Raw genomic sequence first — 19,642 nt, forward strand, 5'->3', positions numbered from 1 at the left:
CGACAAATCGTGTTTTTGTGCTGTTGCATGTGGTCGCCATTGTAGCTGCAAATGCGAACCAAAGTCATGAACATTGATGATGTTTCTAGTTCTTGCCACGCACACGTAGGTTGTAATAGCAGACTAATCTATGGAAAGGGCAAAACCAAGGTAAATACGTTAAGGACGCGCAAGGACGACGCATTGGCCAAGGCGAGTTAGAAAGAACTTGACTGCATAATTTCTGTATCGGTAGAACGGCTCTTCGGCGTACTCACCAGCTTCGTAGGAACGCGGTGCGACAGCAGCCGTTTACTTTAAAATAAACTGCCCGTCTTTCATGCATTTGAACACCTATATCTGCAACCTAGTAAGAATGCCCCTACTCTACTTGGTGGCATAGGGTTCCATCATAAACTTTCATCTTACTTAGTATTACACTAAAATTTACAGTACCGTAACGACAAACCAACCAACACGATACATGTAGATAAACAAATGATAAGACGCTTTCGTTTTTGATGTGTTATAACGTTACAACACTGTACGATAGGACTTGAACAGCATGTTTTCATATTTATTCATGACACCATGTCATGGCTTTGAACGCCAGACTGATTAAACTGAGCCAGCACGTCGGCAAAACGTACTACGTGCGTGACATCCAGAACGTATTTCTACATGTAGCATTTCTACAGAACGCATCCTGTAAAGCAAAAGTCGTGTTGGCATATTCAGGGATGATGTCTCGTCTGTAGTTTTCAAAGATCAATGTTGCGTCAAAAAAGATATCTGATGTAACGGACGAAATTCTGATGCAACGTTGACCGAACAGCCAATAGAAACCGGTTTCGCGCAGGCGCAGTACGTTCTGCCGACGTGCCAACAGAGCCTGCTCAGCAAGAGTCACGTGGGTAGATCTCGCGGGTTCTCGTCATCTTAAGGTACCGTGACGATCTGTCACAACTGCTGAGACGTTCTTCTTTGTGGCCGCTTGCATCTTAGACGTTATATTGGTCGTACTATCGTCGTAAGACAGCAATCTGGTCATGACGGCATCGTTGTGATAGTCGAGCACGTACTGTAGCGTACAAAATTCAGCTGTCTAGCCACGGAAAAGCTCTCCGTCTGTCAGTGGTTGGTTTTGTAACGGCCTGCTTCAGAATTTCACATCAACATCGTACGGAGGCGTGCGACACTGACTATGACTGCGGTCACGCTGTAAAGCTTTACAGGTAAGAAACCCTAATTACTTCTATTACAAGAGGTTAATGTTAGATGGATTAGCATAGCATATAGAAAAGAATGAGGGTAACTTGGAACTCTTTGCTCTTTTCACAGCCGAGGGCACACAGTCGGCTCACGAAGCACGACCAAAAGAGCTTACGTAAGCGACTAATCTTCACAGGTTGGGTGGGGGAACACGTATTGAAATTGTCTACATGTTGAGATTGTCTGTGGCAAGATCCGTGGAGCGATGTTTTGATGTTTAGATTACAGTTTCTCATCACGTAAAAGGATATGTGTGCGTGTCTGTGTGTACGTTCGCATAATCTTGTAAAAAAACACAAGATGGTTGGTTGCCTTGTTTTTATGCAGGATTTCTTTCCTATAGGGTTCAGGACAGGTCGAGGTGCTGACGTGGGCGTACTTTGACGTACTAGCTAGCACCACCCGGGAACTGCGACTTGTACAGTTAGAACAAATATTTTTGAAATGTAGTACTAGTGCATTCATGTTACTATATCAGATCTATCAGGAGTAAATCACAGATCTAGCAGCTCCTCGGCTAGTCAGACTCATAGACAAAGTAGTCTGAGCTCCTATTGGGCTGATTTTTGTAGTGCAATTCAAAGCCTGGTGTCCTTTTGGGACGTCTTATTTAAACAACAGTCTCCTGGCTTTAGAGGAGAACGGCCACAGGCCAGCGTTCACCTCCATAGAGACCTGGATAGAGAGTTAGGTAGTTTGGTCTAACATAAGCAAGAGTTCGTAGATTCTAGACATTCGAGAAGTATTTACAGTTTTTTTTTCAAAACTTATTGGCACAACCAAAGAGATGGCATGAAAAACTTTCAACGGGCGAAGTAGGACAGAAAATCTGAAGGCTGAGAGCTTGTTGTGACAAACCCTGTGGGTGGAGCCACCTCCTCCCAGTCTACCAGCCTGTATGTCCTTCCAACTTGATCATCAGGTCAATCTACGGTAACCAAATCTCCCCCTCCCTACCTCTCTACTGCATTCAATTGCCTACTTCTTCTTTGTTCAGTACGAATACAAGGAATTCAAACACACAGACAAACATATCCTCCGTACCATAAATGATAAAGGATAGTCTCAGCAACATGGTCGGTCCAAAGAATTCGATCCTTGTGATCATGTTGCTCATCCCCAGTACGTGGCAGACTTGCCCCCCTTGTGCTCAACTTTGTCACGAAAAAAGAAGAGCTAGAGGCCTAAGAGGGTGGGAAAAAATGGTAAAATGCAACGTGACCGGATTAAATTGTTCCAAGCAGGAGTTAGGCTCTTGCCTACAGGACGGAGTTCCTGATGAGCTGATGCTAGAGGGACACTATGACAGAAACGGGACACTCAACCATCTACCCGAACTGCCAGCGTTGAACGTCCTAACGCTAAGCGGTGGTAACATCAGGGATATCAGGAATGGGACGTTTGAAACGCTGGCTTCCCTCCGGCAGTTGTCGATGAACGGAAACTCTTTACGAGTCGTCGGAACCTGGTTTGAAGGTCTTGAAGCCATGGTGAGACTGTACATGTTTCAAAACAAGATAGAAAGCATCAAAAGGGGAGCGTTTCTCCCCCTCAAAAAGCTCAAGTTTCTTGACATGAGTTATAACAGGATCCGCTCTATTCAGGCGTGGTTCTTTGAAGGATTATCAGGCCTTTTGGATTTAAAGTTGAACAAGAACAAAATATCACACATCGCAGCCGACGTTGTTTTCTATCTGGGGCTTGTAGGTGACATCAATCTCAGCGACAACATGCTACAGACCATCAACCCGCAGTGGTTTCAGAACTTACCTCCCAGAGCGAACGTTTACCTGGACAATAACCTTCTACCCACTGTAACGCAGGAAACCATCGTCGCTCTTCGGGGGAAGTTCCTTCGTGTGTTGAACAACCCGTTTCGCTGTACGTGTGCGCTGACCAGCTTTAAGACAGAGGGGAAGGTTGACAACCTGTACTGCAGCTACCCTCCACATCTCGCAGGGAAGAAGATCTCAGAGGTGTCCCTAGAAGACATGCCATGTCCTCCCCCTGTAGCCCAAGTTTCACGTGCTGACAACGGGACCACTCTCCTGTGTGAAGTGTACTGGGAACAGCGACCGGACATCAGCTGGGTCGGTCCAGCAGGCAGTAACATCACCAACACGTCTGGCAATGGCATAACCACACACTTGGAACACGCTGTCACTCCAACAGGCCATTCGATATCTTTCTGGACAAACGGTTCAAGCCAACATACAGAGGCATCAACATTCAACTACATGGGCAAGTCGACCTACAAGCTAACCATGAGCCAGAAGGCCCTGCAGGCATGGGCAGAGGATGCCTGTCGCTGTGTCATAACGTACCAGGTGGACAGTTTCTCAGCAATGACGTTAGACCTGGTCATATCGTTGTCCACTTCAACACCGAACGATCCCCATTCCAATAATGCTCCCAAGAATGAAACAACTACGGAGAAGATGCCGGTGGAATACTTCTTACTGCCGCCGAACCAGGATTCCTGCACGCTGGACTTGGTCTACACGGGGGTGACCTCCGTGAGCGTGAGTTTCCTGGTCGGCCTGCTGGTGGGCTGGTGGCTCATCCGTCCCAAAAGCTCGACGTCCGAGCAGCCCAGCAACCCGTCCTCCCGACGGAGTTCCCAGGAGTCTCTCCACCACTATGAAGTCATTTCTGACTCGGACGCCGTTGCATCACTGCCTCCTAGCGACAAAAACCTGAAGAAACGTAAACGGTGGTCGAAACACACCGAAATTTTCGACAACCCTCAGTATGGGCCAGGGAATGTGAAACAACATCGTTCAAAACGTACCGAAATTTTCGACAACCCTCAGTACGGACCAGGGAATGTGAATCCACATCATTCGAAACGTACCGAAATTTTCGACAACCCTCAGTACGGGCCAGGGGATGTGAAACCACGTCGTTCGAAACGTACCGAAGTTTTCGCCAACCCTCAGTACGGACCAGGGACTCTGAAACAATATTGTTCGAAACACACCAAAGGTTTCTTCAACGTTAACCCTCAGTACGGGCAACATTGTTCAAAACATACTGACGTTTTCGTCAACCCTCAGTACGGACCAGGGAATGTACATGTGAAACAACGTTGGTCGAAGCACACCGAAGTTTATTACAGCCCTCAGTACGGACAGGCGGAGAGAAGGCGCCGGTGGTCAACGCCAGTACTGGTGGCGTACAACGGCGGGATAGGTGCAGTTCCTCCGTTAGCCGAGGGAGGGGGGCGCACGCAACAACTGCCGCAAATGAAGAAGGACTAACCAATGGCATGAAAAGGGGAGGATATTCATAGCCATGATAAAGTGTATCCATAGACAGTGCATGTTTATATAACATTTTATTCACGCCTGCAGTGTTGTTGGTGTAGATACACATACACTAGAAACTGCAGTACCAAAGGTCGGCGCTAGGGGCGCGTGATTCTTTGAAGTTCATTATTTTACATTTCTACATCGGTATAGTTACTAGCCAATTTTCTAGCCGATGACTACGTTGGACGATAGATGAAGATCTGTTTGCTGTTCTATTGCAATTGTATCCCAGGACTAAAAAGTTGGGATGGATAGCAAAAACCCGTATACCTTTCACGCAGCATCAGTGGACTTGCATAGTGTTGCCGAAATTGTTTTTTTTTTTGTTGGTCATTCAATGACCTTTGATGCGTCACACACACGTGTTTTGTCGATCGTATTGCTAAGGCTGATGGGAAAAGGTTTAAACGTTTCCAGAATTTGTCAGTGACGTCACTAAGGCTTGTTTCTCGCGTAATTATCCAGTTCAAGATGTTCGATTACGACTATCACCAGGCCAACTCTTTTATTTTGGTCAGGATGTGACGTTCTAGAACTTGAGGTAAAGTTTGCTAGTTGAGACAGGCTGAACCTCAGTCGTTTTCTAGGATCCGGAGATATGACGACATACGTACGGGTACGGGTGCTATTTCGCACAGAATGGAATCTGCTTAGGGTACTCTTTTCCCGATCTACACTCAAGGCGCTGCACCCAAAGAACTTGCTTCAAATTACCTCGTCACTCCAGGTTAGAAAAGTCGGGAAGAACGCCGCTGATTACTGCAGAAGAGTTGGCTGGCTCCGTCTAGCCTTGACGATCGGGAGCGCCTCACTGATAGCAGCGGCGCCCACACGCGAATGGTGGCGAGTCACGGGGGACGATGTGGACAAACTGATCGGGCGGGCGGAACAGTCGTTCGGTGAGGATGAGTTAGGTCGCTGTTGTCGGACCATGGCCTTGCGAAAGGCCCTACAGGTTGTAGAGCCCATGGAGGGAGATAAGAAAGTCGAAGCGCTTTCGAAGATTTATACCAGGCTGGCTGACCTAATGACAAGCTTGTATGAGGCAGAGTGGATCTATAGGGAGGGAGTGCACCTGATGGAAGAGGGCGGACCCACTAGGAAGAGCAGGTAGATACCATGGATTTTATAGATTGTAGATAGTGGATCACTTCAGTCAGGTAGGAAGATTGAAGCTGCTCATTCCTCTTCACGTAAAAGAGCCCAACACACTTAAGAGAGATGAGAGTAGGCGTGAGCCGGTGTGCTTGGCTGAAAACGTGAACAGTAGCGAAGCCGCAATGCACCGCGTAATTAACTAGCTACATGAAAAATTGATAACTAACGCTGGTCACCGTTAAACAATAGTTACTGTAAACGGTATGAGTATCAGGTGAAAAGACGAGTAAACTATAGAAAAGTTGCAAAGCAAATGCATAATGTTTCCATTCGCATATGGTCTGCTCTGTTAATTCTTACTTAAACACACATATATTGGGACAGGGGACTAAATCCCCTCCTGCTGTAAAATTGCAACACGATGTAACCCAACTCTAGTTACCATGGTAACAGACGTCTGGTTCAGGTCATTGGCCTTATTTGTTTGGGAAGAAAAAAGAAACAGCAAAAACAACAAGTTTTCCTTCGGTAAACATAATTATTGTTATTGGCTAGTCTTATATCGTATGAGGGGGTTGAGTCTACCATGTCAGATTGCGTTGTTGTTCCTTAGCCTCCGCAGCAGGCTTATAGAACTGGGGGTTTGGTGGGTCTTCGTCTGTTTTCTGATTAGCCCAGACGGCGCCAATTCAACCAGGCCGGCTATGTTGTCTACATGCAATCAGAAAAAAGCACATAAAAGATCCCAAAGACCCTGAAGACCCCCAGTTTTTGGCATGCTTTGGAGGCTATTGTTCCTGTACCAGGTACCTTGTGGAGGGGATGAGGACTCGGCAGGCGGTTGCGTGGCTGAGCTGCCTGTCCCCCAGAACACCGCCCACACACCATGCGGCCAGACTGCTCAGGAACACCGCCGGTGCCCTAGAGACGTCCGCTCAAGAGAGCATGGCCCGCGGTGCGCCGAACAGGGAGATACTGATTCAATTAGGTGGGTTCTTGTTTAAAGTTAAAACTTTTGGTCCAACACAAAAATTCTCTCACCTTGAGGTTTCGACCAGTCACTCTGGTCTTCCTAGGTAGACTGACCCAGTGAGGCTTGTCACGTGGCTTCTTTGAAGTGTGACGTCAACACTGGGTTAAAGGTATCTGGTAGACGATGTCGGCCCTCCTTCACCTCTCTCAGGAAATAGTCTTGTTCAGTTAGCCTGGGTACCATCCGGATTTTCGCTACGCAACGCTCGAAAAAATCACTCGAGCGTTGAGTAGCGAAAATCCGGATGGTACCCAGGCTATTGTTCAGTGTCCAAAATCCTTACTAGTGAAACAAAGCTGTCCGGGTGACTCTATATGGATGTGTGTTCTTGTTTCAATCAATAATACATGGTGCTTGAAACCTTAATAGAGGCTGATTGGATACATCTATAACATTTCCAGCTCTACTATATGTAAATTTGATTTTGCAACAGGCTAAGGCCTGGTATGTCACCCACCTTGCTTTATAATAAGGCCATACTGAGTCAAGTACAAGGATCGCACCCAAAAACTGATGCGAGCGTGCGACAAAATTAAAGGTTGGACAAAAAAGAAAATTAGCTATAGTTAAATATAGTTATAGTTAATATAGTTGAATAGCAAAGATATATATTTAAAAAGTATTCAATTCAGCCTATGGTTGCGATGTACTTTTGACTCGATCAAGATGATCAAACAAACCATTCATTCATTCATTCAAAATGAATCGAAGTAACGTACAAGAAACGAATACAGTTTTTTTTTCGCGTACATCGATCATCATAGTCTCTGTTTTCTTCTTACATCTTTAGCGACCACAATGCAAAAGTTAGGCCAGCAGTACCATCTACCCGAGGCCGAGCTGAGCTTACACAAGGCCCTCATGATATACCAGCACATGTACGGGCTCACCCACCCCGACACCATACGCGTGTTTAACGACCTGGGCAACCTGTACAAGGGGAAAGAGGACTATGACAGGGCCATTAGGTATGTAATGACTCCACCATACGATATTGTCTTGTCTAGTTACTTCACAGCATGATGAGTGTTTTTGGTATGTCTTTGTGTCTGTCTGCATGTGTTTCTATAGTGCAAGTCCTTTTTATTCCGCCAGGGCAGGGGTTTCTTACCATCTGGTTGCCCTTTTCAATTGGAGACAGCAAGGGCATTATAAAATGTCTTTGGAGACGAGTGACTTGAAGAATACGCCGAGAATTCACTGTTTAAGGCCCTCTTGTGCTTTTTTCTGGAAGAAACCCTCTGGATGCCGTTTGAATCCACAAAAAATTAGCAATGTAGCCGTCCGCTTGGGACAGAAATAGTAAAATTCGAGTACTTTTTGACGTAATCAATTGCAGCTGCTACAATCGGGCAATTGAGCTGGGAAAGGCGCATGCGCCGTGGTTGGTGTCCTCCATATTGCGTAACCTTGGCACGACCCTTGCGGACATGGACGACAAGAGCGGGGCTAGGGCCACATTCCAGGTCAGCTTTCTTTTTCTTCTGTCAAATTTCCGATCAAAAGTATATTAGTTGGTATGGTTTCAGTCACAAACCTTTTACCAATATGGCAATATCACTAACCGCGCGTTACATGTTTAAAGTTTATTCCTGTTGACTACGATAGAAAAGAACTTGAGGGTCTTAGAGTGCATAGTTCCTACTTTGTTTCCATTCACAGTAAAAGGCACGAAAAGTGTACATTTTTTGAGGTGCGAATCCTGAATTTACTTATTGAGCATTTGTCTGTGTAGTGCGACTCCAGAATGTGTAACAATCGTGCAATAATTTTCAAATCCAACAGATGGCGCTGAAGGCCGCACAAGACTGGCAGAGTTTGCTGGTGAGAGAAAATAGCGACTGGAAGCCAAACCTGACAGAGGAAGGCGACTGCCGCGACCTGCTAGAATGGATTGAGGAAATGGATTGAGGAATAAAGTAGAGAAAAAAACTGTGCTAGTGTAAGACAAGTATGAAATTTATTTCTTTTATTGGTGCACACGGTGTATACGTAGGTCCATTTTAAATGGCATTTTATCATTCTAAGCAATCCAACGTAACTATTTTTCATCAGACCCCTGTGTATTGTTTGTAATAAATATTGTGCAACATCTCTTTTCTATCTCACAAATAACATAAAGGCCCTACAACCATCCCTGAATAAAGACGGAGCTATAGGACATCTACATGTACCACATATCGTATACTCCCCTCATCTGCATCAAGTGACGTCTTAAAAGTGCTGTAGATGTCTGTGCGTTTGATTCCTTTGAAAAAGTTAAAAACCACCTGTCCAAAATCCGCAGAGATCTAACATGCTGAAAGTATATCAAAAGCGTCTACACATTCAAAACGCTAGTGAGCAAATCTATTGTTCAAGCCTAAGACATTTCCAACAAAACATGTACCCTAGCGAGTAGGAAAGCACAAGGATCAGCATTGGCCAGAACAGCGCGTGAAAGACTAGCCATTTACTGGCATTGACAACTGTGCGGGAAACTTCCCTCTCGTTCCCATCTTCATAGTAACATGGGTACGTCATTCCTTCTTGTCCCCAGGATCTTCTGTACGAGGAGACAGACAAGCTGTTTATGATCAACGTACTGTCCCGAGCGCACGGTCGAGTGGCGCACTGAAAAAAAAAGAGAGAAATTATTGATAACATGATGCCAGCGGTGAAATAGAAAATTTCCTATTGATTGATTACGAAAGGAAGGCTTCAATACCTTTAAGTCTAATTACTCTGACACATTGCAGCCGTGTTGTAAGTAGGTGCCAAGAGTTTCTACCCGCGCCATGGGTGTTTCTGGAATGGCATTTGGGGCGCTACAGTATATTAGAGCTGCAACCTCAAAATGATTTTGATACCGAGGGAGGCCAACAGGGTGCCCAAAACTAATTTGTCTTCCCAAGACCTACTTTACATACCAAATATCGTTACAATCCTAGCCTCCATCAGGCCTTTCTACGGGAATAAGGATCGTAGAATTCGGCAAAAAAGAGAGTAAAATTGGCCAAGGGAGTCCGGCCGCGGGGAGGTAGTTTCTTTCCCCCCGAAGGCCAGTCAAACCTACGAGGCGTCCAAACTCCCCTGGCAAATATTCTCCTATATGAGTATATATAGCCAGCGTAGTTTATAGTCTGGTAGAGACTATTACAATCCATTCAGATGTGAACTTCTACTGTGAGTATATCCCTTTATACCTGTGGATCGTCTCCCATGATGGCCTGGGTGTCCACCAGAAGACTGGTGAGATTGACCCCGCTGTCCGTTAGGTAAGTGACGTTGATCTGTAGACACGGGAACTTGGAGAAACACGGGTGTGACCGGGTCCCTCCACACCGGCAACCCACGTCCCCGCCGACCAAGCCCGAGGACACGACGGTACACGTCGTCGGCAACATTCGGATTCCCTGTAGTGCCGGAGCGGCGATGTGGACCCCACACATCGCTAGAGCTATGATTGCACCAATCGGTATCATCACCACGAAAAACACACACAGAACGACGTAGCAGTTCCGACCCGCCATGTTTGTACGGGGGTACTGACGTCCCTGGTCGACTGTTGAGGCCTTTCGAGGGGTGTAACCGCTACGTGATTTGGCGAATTCCAGGGCACGGCTTGTCGGCGTTTACATCTCTACCTCAAGCCGTTCTTCAGAAATTATGACTCGACAGTGGCCAGTGGCGAGGCTGCGAGGGGCATTTCTGGTTGATTTTGGCTATGACCCAGTAGGTCACTAGGTCAATTTGCTTGTACCTGGTACTCAGTAAGTGTCGCTACATAACAGCTTACAGTATAGCGTGGACGGCAATTTTTCAAAAGGCGAACGGATCTCGCTCTCATTCCGATCTCGTGTGTGTGTGTGTGTGTGTGTGTGTGTGTGTGTGTGTGTGTGTGTGTGTGTGTGTGTGTGTGTGTGTGTGTGTGTGTGTGTGTGTGTGTGTGTGTGTGTGTGTGTGTGTGTGTGTGTGTGTGTGTGTGTGTGTGTGTTCTTTCTACCGTCTAACGAAGGAACCAGCGAGAGCCGAAGGCTCGGAGGTTCCTGTGGTCCCGGTGCATGGTCCCCCGGAAAATTTTGAACCGTCTGAAATGACATTTCCTGCATTTTTGAGAGGATTTCAAGGAAAAATCAGACATAACTTTTGATTCAATATATTCAATAACAAAGTGAATAGTTTTTCTAGGATTCCAGCCCCGACGGTGAAACAAATCAGTCCACTTTTAAAGAAAAATTTCGGACCTTTAGATCAAAAGTGGACCTTTTGTCATTGTTTTTTTCCCGCCCCCCCCTCCCTCGACTATGGGCATGTTACGAACATGTATGTAAGTTCTTGGAATGTGCAAATACAATCAGTCTCGAGGACCATCGATGCAGTGGCCTCGAGACATCAGATTACATTACAACAATCCGTACATGTGCTCCTCTTGTTTGCCTATTCATATCAGTCCACGTAGGCAGATTGACTGAACATGCTCAGTGAGGGAGCAGCACATTCGTAGGTCCAGCAGCGTGACAAGAAGTTGCTAGAGATGTAAACGCTGGACACTTACAAGAGGTAACGCTAAGATGAATACGTATGGTTTAGTCATTGTGTTAGGTATAGAGAGTGTCTTTTCCTTCCTTGGCCGTATGTGATGAAAATGTTAACGTTGTACCGCCAGAGAAAGGGAATGGGCACTTGAAAGAATGTGTAACGCAGGATCACAGGCAGACGTTCCTGGCTCAACGAGGAGTGAGATCGCGGATTGAAAAAAGGGGCTCTGGTCTCTGATGTAAAAGAAGAAGAAGAAGAAGAGCATCCGACTCTCCGTAAGTAAGTTGCGTTGCAAAATTGACAACCTTGCCAGTGATCGGTAGCACTCTTGTTGTAACCACTATTTCAGATTTCAAACCAAATTGCCACATGTGTCCGTATTTCAGCCTCTAATCGGCACCGTGGATCTCTGGAAAAATAGTAGGAATTGGTCGAAACAAAGGGATAGTATAACTATCCCTATATTTTGGCCATTTTTTCCAGCGGGCCGTGGTGCCTGGTAGAGACTATTCATATTTATTTCACTGCAGATTGCTTTGCAAGGTCAGCCAGATCAATCCTTTTTAATCTATGAAAGGCCACGCTGACATGTTTTTATGAAGGATGTATGCACGTGCATTGATTTTCGTCTGTTTTTAATACAAAATACCACTGGGTACAACGTACGTGTAGGCAATTCTTTGCGACAATATCGAAAATCGCGAAAGAAAAACAGCAGCCTCCTATCGACCAAGAATATGTGCATTTAAAATAAGAGGAAGAAGAAGAAAGGTACTGGTCTAGGTCGATATGACGCAATTCCTGTCATGAAATTATTTACAATTGTTATTCATAGAGGGTGGGCGAACTAATCTGAGCTCTCTCTTCGCAACCAGGGGGTGGATTGCAAGCTTACAATATTGGCGGTCCGGGGCTGAATCTCCTGCCTCTACTAATCTGTCAGATACAGTGTCCGTGGACCATATATATAGCATTATGTTAGACACATGCCAACTAGTAATCTTGTTATTTGCCATACATTGTACCCGTGACAATCGTTGTGCAATAAACCTTGACTTGACTAATGGGGCAGGACATGCCAGGGGCCTAACTTTCTAACAATTGCGTCACATGATGCCATTTTGTAGACCTTAAAAATGAATACATATTTTATGTATGACTATATTTTCTTTCTCATCCATGCAGGTTTCTGTAGCAGCAAATAGCGAGTAGATTTTAAAGAGCTGCCGACGTCCCCGAGACGGCCCATTATACATAACTTATCAACAAAAATGCAGAAAGTCAAGTGGATTCCTCTGCTTGCATACATTTCTAGTTTTTTTCACTTTTAGACAATAAGTACCAATTGCAAGGATTTTAGACACTGAACAAGACTATTTCTTGAGAGGGGTGAAGGAAGCCATTTACATCAGGGCCCATCACCCTTCATTGAACCGCGACGGGGGGCCGACATCGTCTACCAGATACCTTTGACCCAGTGTTGACGTCACACTTCAAAGAAGCCACGTGACAAGCTTCACTGGGTCAGTCTACTGAGGAAGACCAGAGTGACTGGTCGAAAGCTCTAGGTGAGAGAATTTTTTGTGTTGGACCAAAAGTCTTAACTTTAAACAAGTACCAAATGTATTTGTAATGTATCACGAGAGCTCATACTAACGGTAACGTCAAACATAGATGATGTAGTCATCTTGGCAGCATGGCCGGGTCAAAGACATGGATTGTTGTCTTGTTGCTTATACTGGTCCAGACGTCGTCACAAGCTTGTCCAAATTGCACCGAACTTTGTACCAGTATAAGTGTGGGTTGTGTCATCCCGGGGGCACATTGTCGGCGCCGTGTTAACTGTCGCGTGACAGGAGCGAACTGCACCAGTCAGGAACTTGCCTCTTGTCTGCCGGACTCGTTTGATGGCCTAATGCTGACCGGACACTATGACAGCAACGGTACACTGAAACCCCTGCCCAGTCTTCCCGCGTTTAACGAACTGTATATTGGTAAGCGGATCTCGGACATTAGGGCAAGGGCCTTCGTCACGTTGGCTTCTGTGCAGAGGCTGGTATTGAATTGGAACTCTATCCGAGTTGTTGGCAAGTGGTTTGACGGGTTAAAAGACACGAAGCAACTTTCCCTCTCCCGGAACAAGATCGAAGGCATCGCGAGAGGAGCCTTTGAGCCCTTGCAAAAGCTAGATACTCTAGATTTGGATAATAACAGGATTCAGAATATCGAGTCATGGTACTTCGAAGGATTGTCAAGTCTTTCAAAACTGAGGTTAGACCACAATAAAATCTCGCGCGTCGCAGCCGATGCTTTCAACCACATGCAGATATCAATTCTTAACCTGGACTACAATGTCCTCAATAGCCTTAGCGCTGAAAAGCTATTTGAAAGACTGCCTCATAAAGCCACAGTTTACTTGAATAGTAACATGCTGTCAACGATAGGGCAAAAGTCACTTGTCGCTCTTCGGGGGAAGTACCTTCGTGCGTGGAACAACCCATTTCGCTGCACCTGTGCACTGCCACTGACCAGCTTGAAGTCAGAGGGGAGGGATATCATGCGAAGAATAAATAATCTCTACTGCAGCTACCCACCACATCTCGTAGGGAAGAAGATCCCAGAGGTGTCCCTAGAAGACATGCCATGTCCTCCCCCTGTAGCCCATGTTTCACGTGCTGACAACGGAACCACTCTCCTGTGTGAGGTGTACTGGGAGCAGCGACCGAACATCAGCTGGGTCGGTCCAGCAGGCAGTAACATCACCAACACGTCTGGCAATGGCATAACGACACACTTGGAACACGCTGTCACTCCAACAGGCCATTCGATATCTGTCGGAACAGACTGCTCCAGCCAACACACAGAGGGATCGACACTCAACTACATGGGCAAGTCGACCTACAAGCTTCGATTGAGCCAGGAGGACTTCCTAGAGTGGCCTGAGGACTCCTATCGCTGTGTCATAACGTATCCAGTGGGTACTTATTCAGTCAGCATGACTTTGTCTTTGATCAGCCCAAAGGCAAACGAGTCTTTGACAAGTGATGATAGGGAGGGAGGAAGCGGTCCATCGACTGACGTGTCTCGAGCTGGAGTCCTGGCAACTACGGAGATGCCGACGGAATATTTCGAATTCTTACTGCCGTCACGTAACGACAAGCTCCCGCAGCATCCTTGTACGCTGAACTTGATCTACACAGTGGTCATTGCCGTTAACGTGAGTCTTCTGGTCGGATTTCTGGTCGGCTGGCTCATCTGCCACAAGACATCGCCCGACGGCCCGGCAAGGAGAGATTTCCCGCCGTTACTGACCCCGTATCACAGGGGTTCGCTGTTCTCTCTCCATCACTACGAAGTAATCCCTGACGAGAAGATCTCATCATTACCTCACAAGGCCAAGCACTTTTTGAATCCTCAGTACGGACAAGGCAACATGGCGCCACAACGGCTGTCGAAAAAAGTTTTCGTCAACCCTCAGTACGGCCAAGGAAACACGACAAAGCAACGGAGGTCGAAAACTACCGACGTTTTCCTGAATCCTCAATACCACCAAGGAAAGGCAAAGCTTAAGCGGCGTTGGTCGGCACCTGTGCTACAGAATGGTCAGTTAGTCGGTCAGCAGGAGCACCCATGCCCTGAGGAGAAAGCCAAGCAGATCAAGAATCTTCGTCGTCTTCGACGAAATCTCGAGGAAAAGAAGAGCCGGGCCCCATCTTCCCACCGCTACACGCTCCCACAAACAAAGATGAAGTTTAGAGAGTCCGCCGGGTATGGAAAGGAGGGATGTGACTGAGATGGTCGTGAGGACGTGCATTGGCTAAAAAGTCAAAATTGCAACTCGCGTCGCCTTAATGGCCCATTCTATGACTATCACAGGCTTCGTGAATTTGCCACCGTTGTAACTGTTCCAGCTACCGCTTACCAGCGTCAATATCCTTCTGTAAAGTAACATTCTGTCCGGGATTCCCTAATCGCAGCACTGAATAGATTGTACCTAAAAGATATTGTAGGAAGTTTGCAGATTGTTGTGTCAGAAAGAGTATTTACCAATTAGAATTGAATTGGTGTTACTTTTTGCTTGTTTCTTGGAGTAATCATTCTATTTATTTATTTATCAATGAATGCCGAAATTGCTTTTAATGATGATGATGTTTTGTCTCAAGTTTTTGGATTAGGTGTTTCTGTTTAACGTTTGCACTGTGGGCTGCTGTGTAGACGAGTATACAAGAGTAACTAATTTGGCATATCACTGGTCAAGCTACAATACTATTAGAACCAAATATTTTGCACTAATTTTTGACAACTCAATACTGTTATTGACGCTTAATGCACTGTTAATGATGCAAAATGAAAAAATCAGCTTGTCTATATGAGGCAGTATGCATAGGAATCTGCATTGATGTAACAATTTTACACAAAGAAATATATTAGGAGCTCTAAATAAGATTGTAGGCTTTTGTGGAGCCAATCTAGATTATCAAATACACATGTATTCATATAGCTGTACTTAGTACACTGCTCTTTACATAGTTATACATTTTACAATCGTATGCACACTGAAATTAACTTCAGTAATAAATCAAGCACAAAGTTTTTAAAAATATGCTGAATGAAGGGAAGCCTTAATTGAGAGTAATTCATTCCCTAGGTCTCACCAACTTAAGTTTGCAGTTTTAAAATTGAGTTTCAAACTCTCTACCTCTGCAGAGTACTTGTATGTTAACCTGTCTTACTCTCAAATTAATGTATATTTATATCAATATCAAATAATATGAGTACAATATCTTAAAGATGAAAGATCACATGATACTATCAATCTGTTAATACTAAAGTGATCAAATGTTTTTAGACAGCTGCACATATCACAATTCAGGATGCATTCCTGCGATGATGTTATTTAGTAAATAAACTTCTAAAGTTCTAAATTCAATCATTGGCCAAGTCCTGCTGAAACTCCACCCTGATGGTGTCCATGAGCTGTGGCTGACAGATGACATCGATGGCTGTCATGGCCAGGGCCTTCGCCTGGTTCAGGGCATAGGGCTGGGACTCCAGGGTGCCTGGAAAGTAAATTACATAACAACTAGAAAGGTAACATTTGCAAAGCAAATGCATAATGTTTACCTTCGCATATTGTGTGCTCTGTTAACTCTTACTCAAACACATTCATATATATTGTGACAGGAGTCTAAATCCCTCGTGCTATAAAATTGCAACATTATGTAACCCAATGTCTGCTTCAGGTCATTGACCTTAATTGGAGAAAAAGAAAAAGAAGAGGAAACTGAGCAAAGATAATATGTTTTCCTTCTGCAAAGCCAAGGTAAACATAATAAGTACCAATGATATGTGGTGTTGTGTTCAAATTATAATGGCTCAAGTGTTTATCATCATGGAATCAAGAGGTTCTGGGTTCGAACCCCTGATATACACTTATGTTGTACCCTTAGGAAGGCCACTTTACAAGAATTTTCTCAATTCACTCAGGTGTATATGAGTTTTGTGTAGCCATCTCTGGGATGAGACAATATCTGGATTTCCAATGTTTGCACATTAAAACGTTATGAAGGAAACTAAATGCCTGTTGTACCTGCTTGTAGTGTGAAGTTGCGTGAGTGTATAGAAGCGTCTGTCGGCAGGGCGAACATCGGATGAATCCCGGGTACGACGTGCGTTACGTTCCCCATGTCCGTAGAGCCGGACACTGCGCCGGTTACGGACTTGTCTGGACAGTTTGTCACCCCGAGGACCTCAGCATTCCTCTCGTACAGGGTTGCCAGGGTGTTGTTCTGTATCAGGTTGGAGTACTTGGAGGCATCTCTCTTAAAGCTGTACTCCACCTAGCAGTTTATAGAACCAAAACTGCAGGTAAATCATTGTCAATTCTATGAGACTTCTTCAAAAATTGTTGGTTGAGAGAGTACTGCAAAATATTCAACATCTACATGCCCAGATGATGAGAAGTCTAGAGCCTGAACAAGTCACATAAGCAGTTTACGCCACTACTATCCAACAGTTACCTAGCTGTAATCTGTCAGTTTGGGACTGAGTCAATAGCATGGTGTTCCAAAATCCCCATGTCTCAAAACCCTACGTTAACCTATAACTTCCAACAATGCTATATCTTTGACAGACCGTAGGGGTGACAAAACATAGGGGCATCGGAACATATAAGTTTCCAAACATACGGGGGGTGCAACATAGGGTTGTCACCTGAAGGACAAGCATATATTTTAGCTTGCCTGAATACTACGTTAACTTCCACAAAGCACTACAATGACTTCTGTTTTAACTGTGCCACCAAGCAATGGCAAGCATACAAGTGAAGGGTACCTGACAACCTGTAGCTATGGCAGCCGACTCCACGCAGCCTACCACACTCTTCTCCAGGTTCTTCAGTTCGGTTTCCGTGTGTGCTCGCAGGTAAAATCTCAGTGTGGTCTCTGAGGGGATGATGTCAGGATGGGTCCCTCCATTTTCTATGATACCTGCGTCAAAACCAAAATAGGATGATCATATACAAAAGAAAGTATAACTTGACATCCACACTGCAGTTCAGTCCCGCAGAGCATATATGTGTTGCATATACAGTACCATCTATATAGCGGCCTGTATATGTACGATTTTAGGGGTATTTTTTGCGCAACGCATCACACTGCAGCAAAACGAAATGAATGGGAATGTAACTATGCCACCACAGGGCAAAAAAAAGTCAGGGGTCATTGACCTGATTAAGATATCAACTTATTGAAAAATATTGTCAAAAAATGCCAGCAGAACAAGGGTTAATAACGATGCCACCGTGCACCTGGCACCGCTAAAATAGCTACAAGAACACCTGACAAAAGCTGTAAATCTTGAACACCTACCGTGCACCTGGTGATGAGGTCTCATCTGTTGCCTGAGTACAGAGATGTTACTGTAACACAGGACGGCTGCGTCCAGGGCGTTAGTCCCCTGCCAGGTCTGGTAGGCGGGGTGGGAGGCCTCGCCTTTGTAAGTCACCTCAAGCCTGTACAGAAAAAAAAAAACACTGTACATGTGGCAGAGTACATTTCTTTGGCCAGTGAGTGGAATAAAGCTTTTGTTTATTCCTTAATTTATTACATAAAGAAAAATAATGCATTACATATTAGTATTTGTGTATGTGTAATGTGTATGTGATTCCCAATTACAATACCGCATTGCCAAAAACACAATGTAAATGCATTTCTTTAGATAAAAAAAACAAAATGCTGTTGTATGAATGTAGCAAAGTAACTTTTAGTAAGTAACTGCTGTAGAATTCTATTTTTCATCTATTTTTCACAACAATGGTTCTACCTATGACCAAATGTGAAAAAAAACAAACTGGACTAAGGTTGGCACCCACGTTATGATGGCCAGACATCGCCAGCGCGAAATGTTGTACGTGAAGGGATGCGCCATCATGGCGAAGTCTACGTCCTTGAAGCAGCCATCTTGGATCAGGAAGTTCTTCCCACCACCTGCCTCCTCCGCTGGGGTGCCCATCACTGTCAGCTGAAATGTAACATGATATTCAACCACCATCTTGGAATTTAAGGTAAGAGGGGGGATTCCATTTTATTGTTCAGGGGGTGATAATTTTTTTTGCCTCCAAGTAATGTTACAAAGGTTTTGTTTTTAATGTGTTTGTCTGTGCATGTACAACATTACATTACTACAATAGACTAGAGGGACAGGAAGTGAAGGAAGAAATTGTGTAACTGTAGCTTGACAGGTAGGTCAAATTGGAGGTCAAAATACTAGTAGACCGTCCTAGCCAAGCTTCTCTGTTGAGGAAAGCGTAACAATCTTACACCCCTTGCATATCTGCTTGGAGATTTGCCGCCTAGGAGTTGACATACTAAGTAGCCTTCACAAACAAAAACAAATCTGACCATCAAGAGAAACATGTGACATTATTTTGTTGTGCATCTAGTTTTATGAAACATATTTCACCTTGACCGGTTGTTGGAAGTCTTGGATCACTTCTTTGATCGCGATCCCGGTCGCCACGCCCACCTCTGCGATCAGGTTGTGTCCGCAGCCATGTCCGATCCCAGGCAGGGCGTCATACTCACAGATCACACAGACGTGTAAGCCTCCCTCCTCCCCACACACCGCCCTGAAGGCCGTGTCCAACTTGTAGTGTCGGTCCACACGGAAGCCCTGCTTCTCCAAGAAGTCAGTCAAGACTTGGTGCGCGCGGTGCTCCTTGAAGGCGAGTTCGGGATTCTTCCAGATCTCCTGGCTGAGATCGTACAGATCTGAGGCGCAGTTCTGGATCGCTGCGCTGGATTTTGCCTTCAGATTGTCCGCGGACATCTCAAATTTGACTGTCAGATCCTTGGTCGAACATAAAACCTACCAGGACAGGGGCAGGCAGTGACAAACTTGTGGATGAACTTTCAGCTTTCGTCTTTTG

The 19,642-nt window shown here is 45.2% G+C and overlaps 5 protein-coding genes across 6 annotated transcripts; 3 read left to right on the plus strand and 2 right to left on the minus strand.

Annotated features, from left to right (window-relative positions):
• The first annotated feature begins 2,453 nt into the window (after positions 1-2,453).
• On the plus strand, positions 2,454-4,523 carry LOC109470450 (leucine-rich repeat and fibronectin type-III domain-containing protein 5-like). The gene is made up of 2 exons (XM_019769401.1): positions 2,454-4,077; positions 4,327-4,523. Exons 1-2 carry the CDS (start codon positions 2,454-2,456, stop codon positions 4,509-4,511), a joined length of 1,809 nt encoding a protein of 602 aa, XP_019624960.1. The 3' UTR covers positions 4,512-4,523.
• Positions 4,524-4,948: 425 nt separating this feature from the next.
• LOC109470451 lies at positions 4,949-8,809 on the plus strand. The gene is made up of 5 exons (XM_019769402.1): positions 4,949-5,672; positions 6,467-6,648; positions 7,484-7,661; positions 8,033-8,159; positions 8,479-8,809. The coding sequence occupies exons 1-5, from the start codon at positions 5,161-5,163 to the stop codon at positions 8,602-8,604; spliced, it is 1,125 nt and encodes a 374-aa protein (XP_019624961.1). The 5' UTR covers positions 4,949-5,160; the 3' UTR covers positions 8,605-8,809.
• Positions 8,810-8,820: 11 nt separating this feature from the next.
• Positions 8,821-10,328, minus strand: LOC109470474 (calcium-activated potassium channel subunit beta-3-like). 2 transcript variants are annotated; one of them, XM_019769437.1, is made up of 2 exons: positions 9,879-10,328; positions 8,821-9,306 (listed from the first exon to the last, which is right to left on the minus strand). In XM_019769437.1, exons 1-2 carry the CDS (start codon positions 10,203-10,205, stop codon positions 9,043-9,045), a joined length of 591 nt encoding a protein of 196 aa, XP_019624996.1. In that variant the 5' UTR covers positions 10,206-10,328; the 3' UTR covers positions 8,821-9,042. The 2 variants fall into 2 exon arrangements, with proteins under 2 accessions (XP_019624996.1, XP_019624997.1); XM_019769438.1 differs by having other exon boundaries at positions 9,166-9,238.
• Positions 10,329-12,910: 2,582 nt separating this feature from the next.
• On the plus strand, positions 12,911-15,007 carry LOC109470452. Its single transcript, XM_019769403.1, has 2 exons — positions 12,911-13,449; positions 13,747-15,007. The coding sequence occupies exons 1-2, from the start codon at positions 12,911-12,913 to the stop codon at positions 15,005-15,007; spliced, it is 1,800 nt and encodes a 599-aa protein (XP_019624962.1).
• A 763-nt stretch (positions 15,008-15,770) lies between these two features.
• On the minus strand, positions 15,771-19,582 carry LOC109470473 (peptidase M20 domain-containing protein 2-like). The gene is made up of 6 exons (XM_019769436.1): positions 19,177-19,582; positions 18,587-18,735; positions 18,084-18,226; positions 17,548-17,702; positions 16,805-17,054; positions 15,771-16,274 (listed from the first exon to the last, which is right to left on the minus strand). Exons 1-6 carry the CDS (start codon positions 19,540-19,542, stop codon positions 16,141-16,143), a joined length of 1,197 nt encoding a protein of 398 aa, XP_019624995.1. The 5' UTR covers positions 19,543-19,582; the 3' UTR covers positions 15,771-16,140.
• Positions 19,583-19,642: the final 60 nt, after the last annotated feature.

The sequence above is a fragment of the Branchiostoma belcheri genome, unplaced genomic scaffold (assembly GCF_001625305.1).
Source record: "Branchiostoma belcheri isolate BF01 breed outbred unplaced genomic scaffold, Haploidv18h27 scaffold226, whole genome shotgun sequence".
Taxonomy (NCBI): Eukaryota; Metazoa; Chordata; class Leptocardii; order Amphioxiformes; family Branchiostomatidae; genus Branchiostoma; species Branchiostoma belcheri.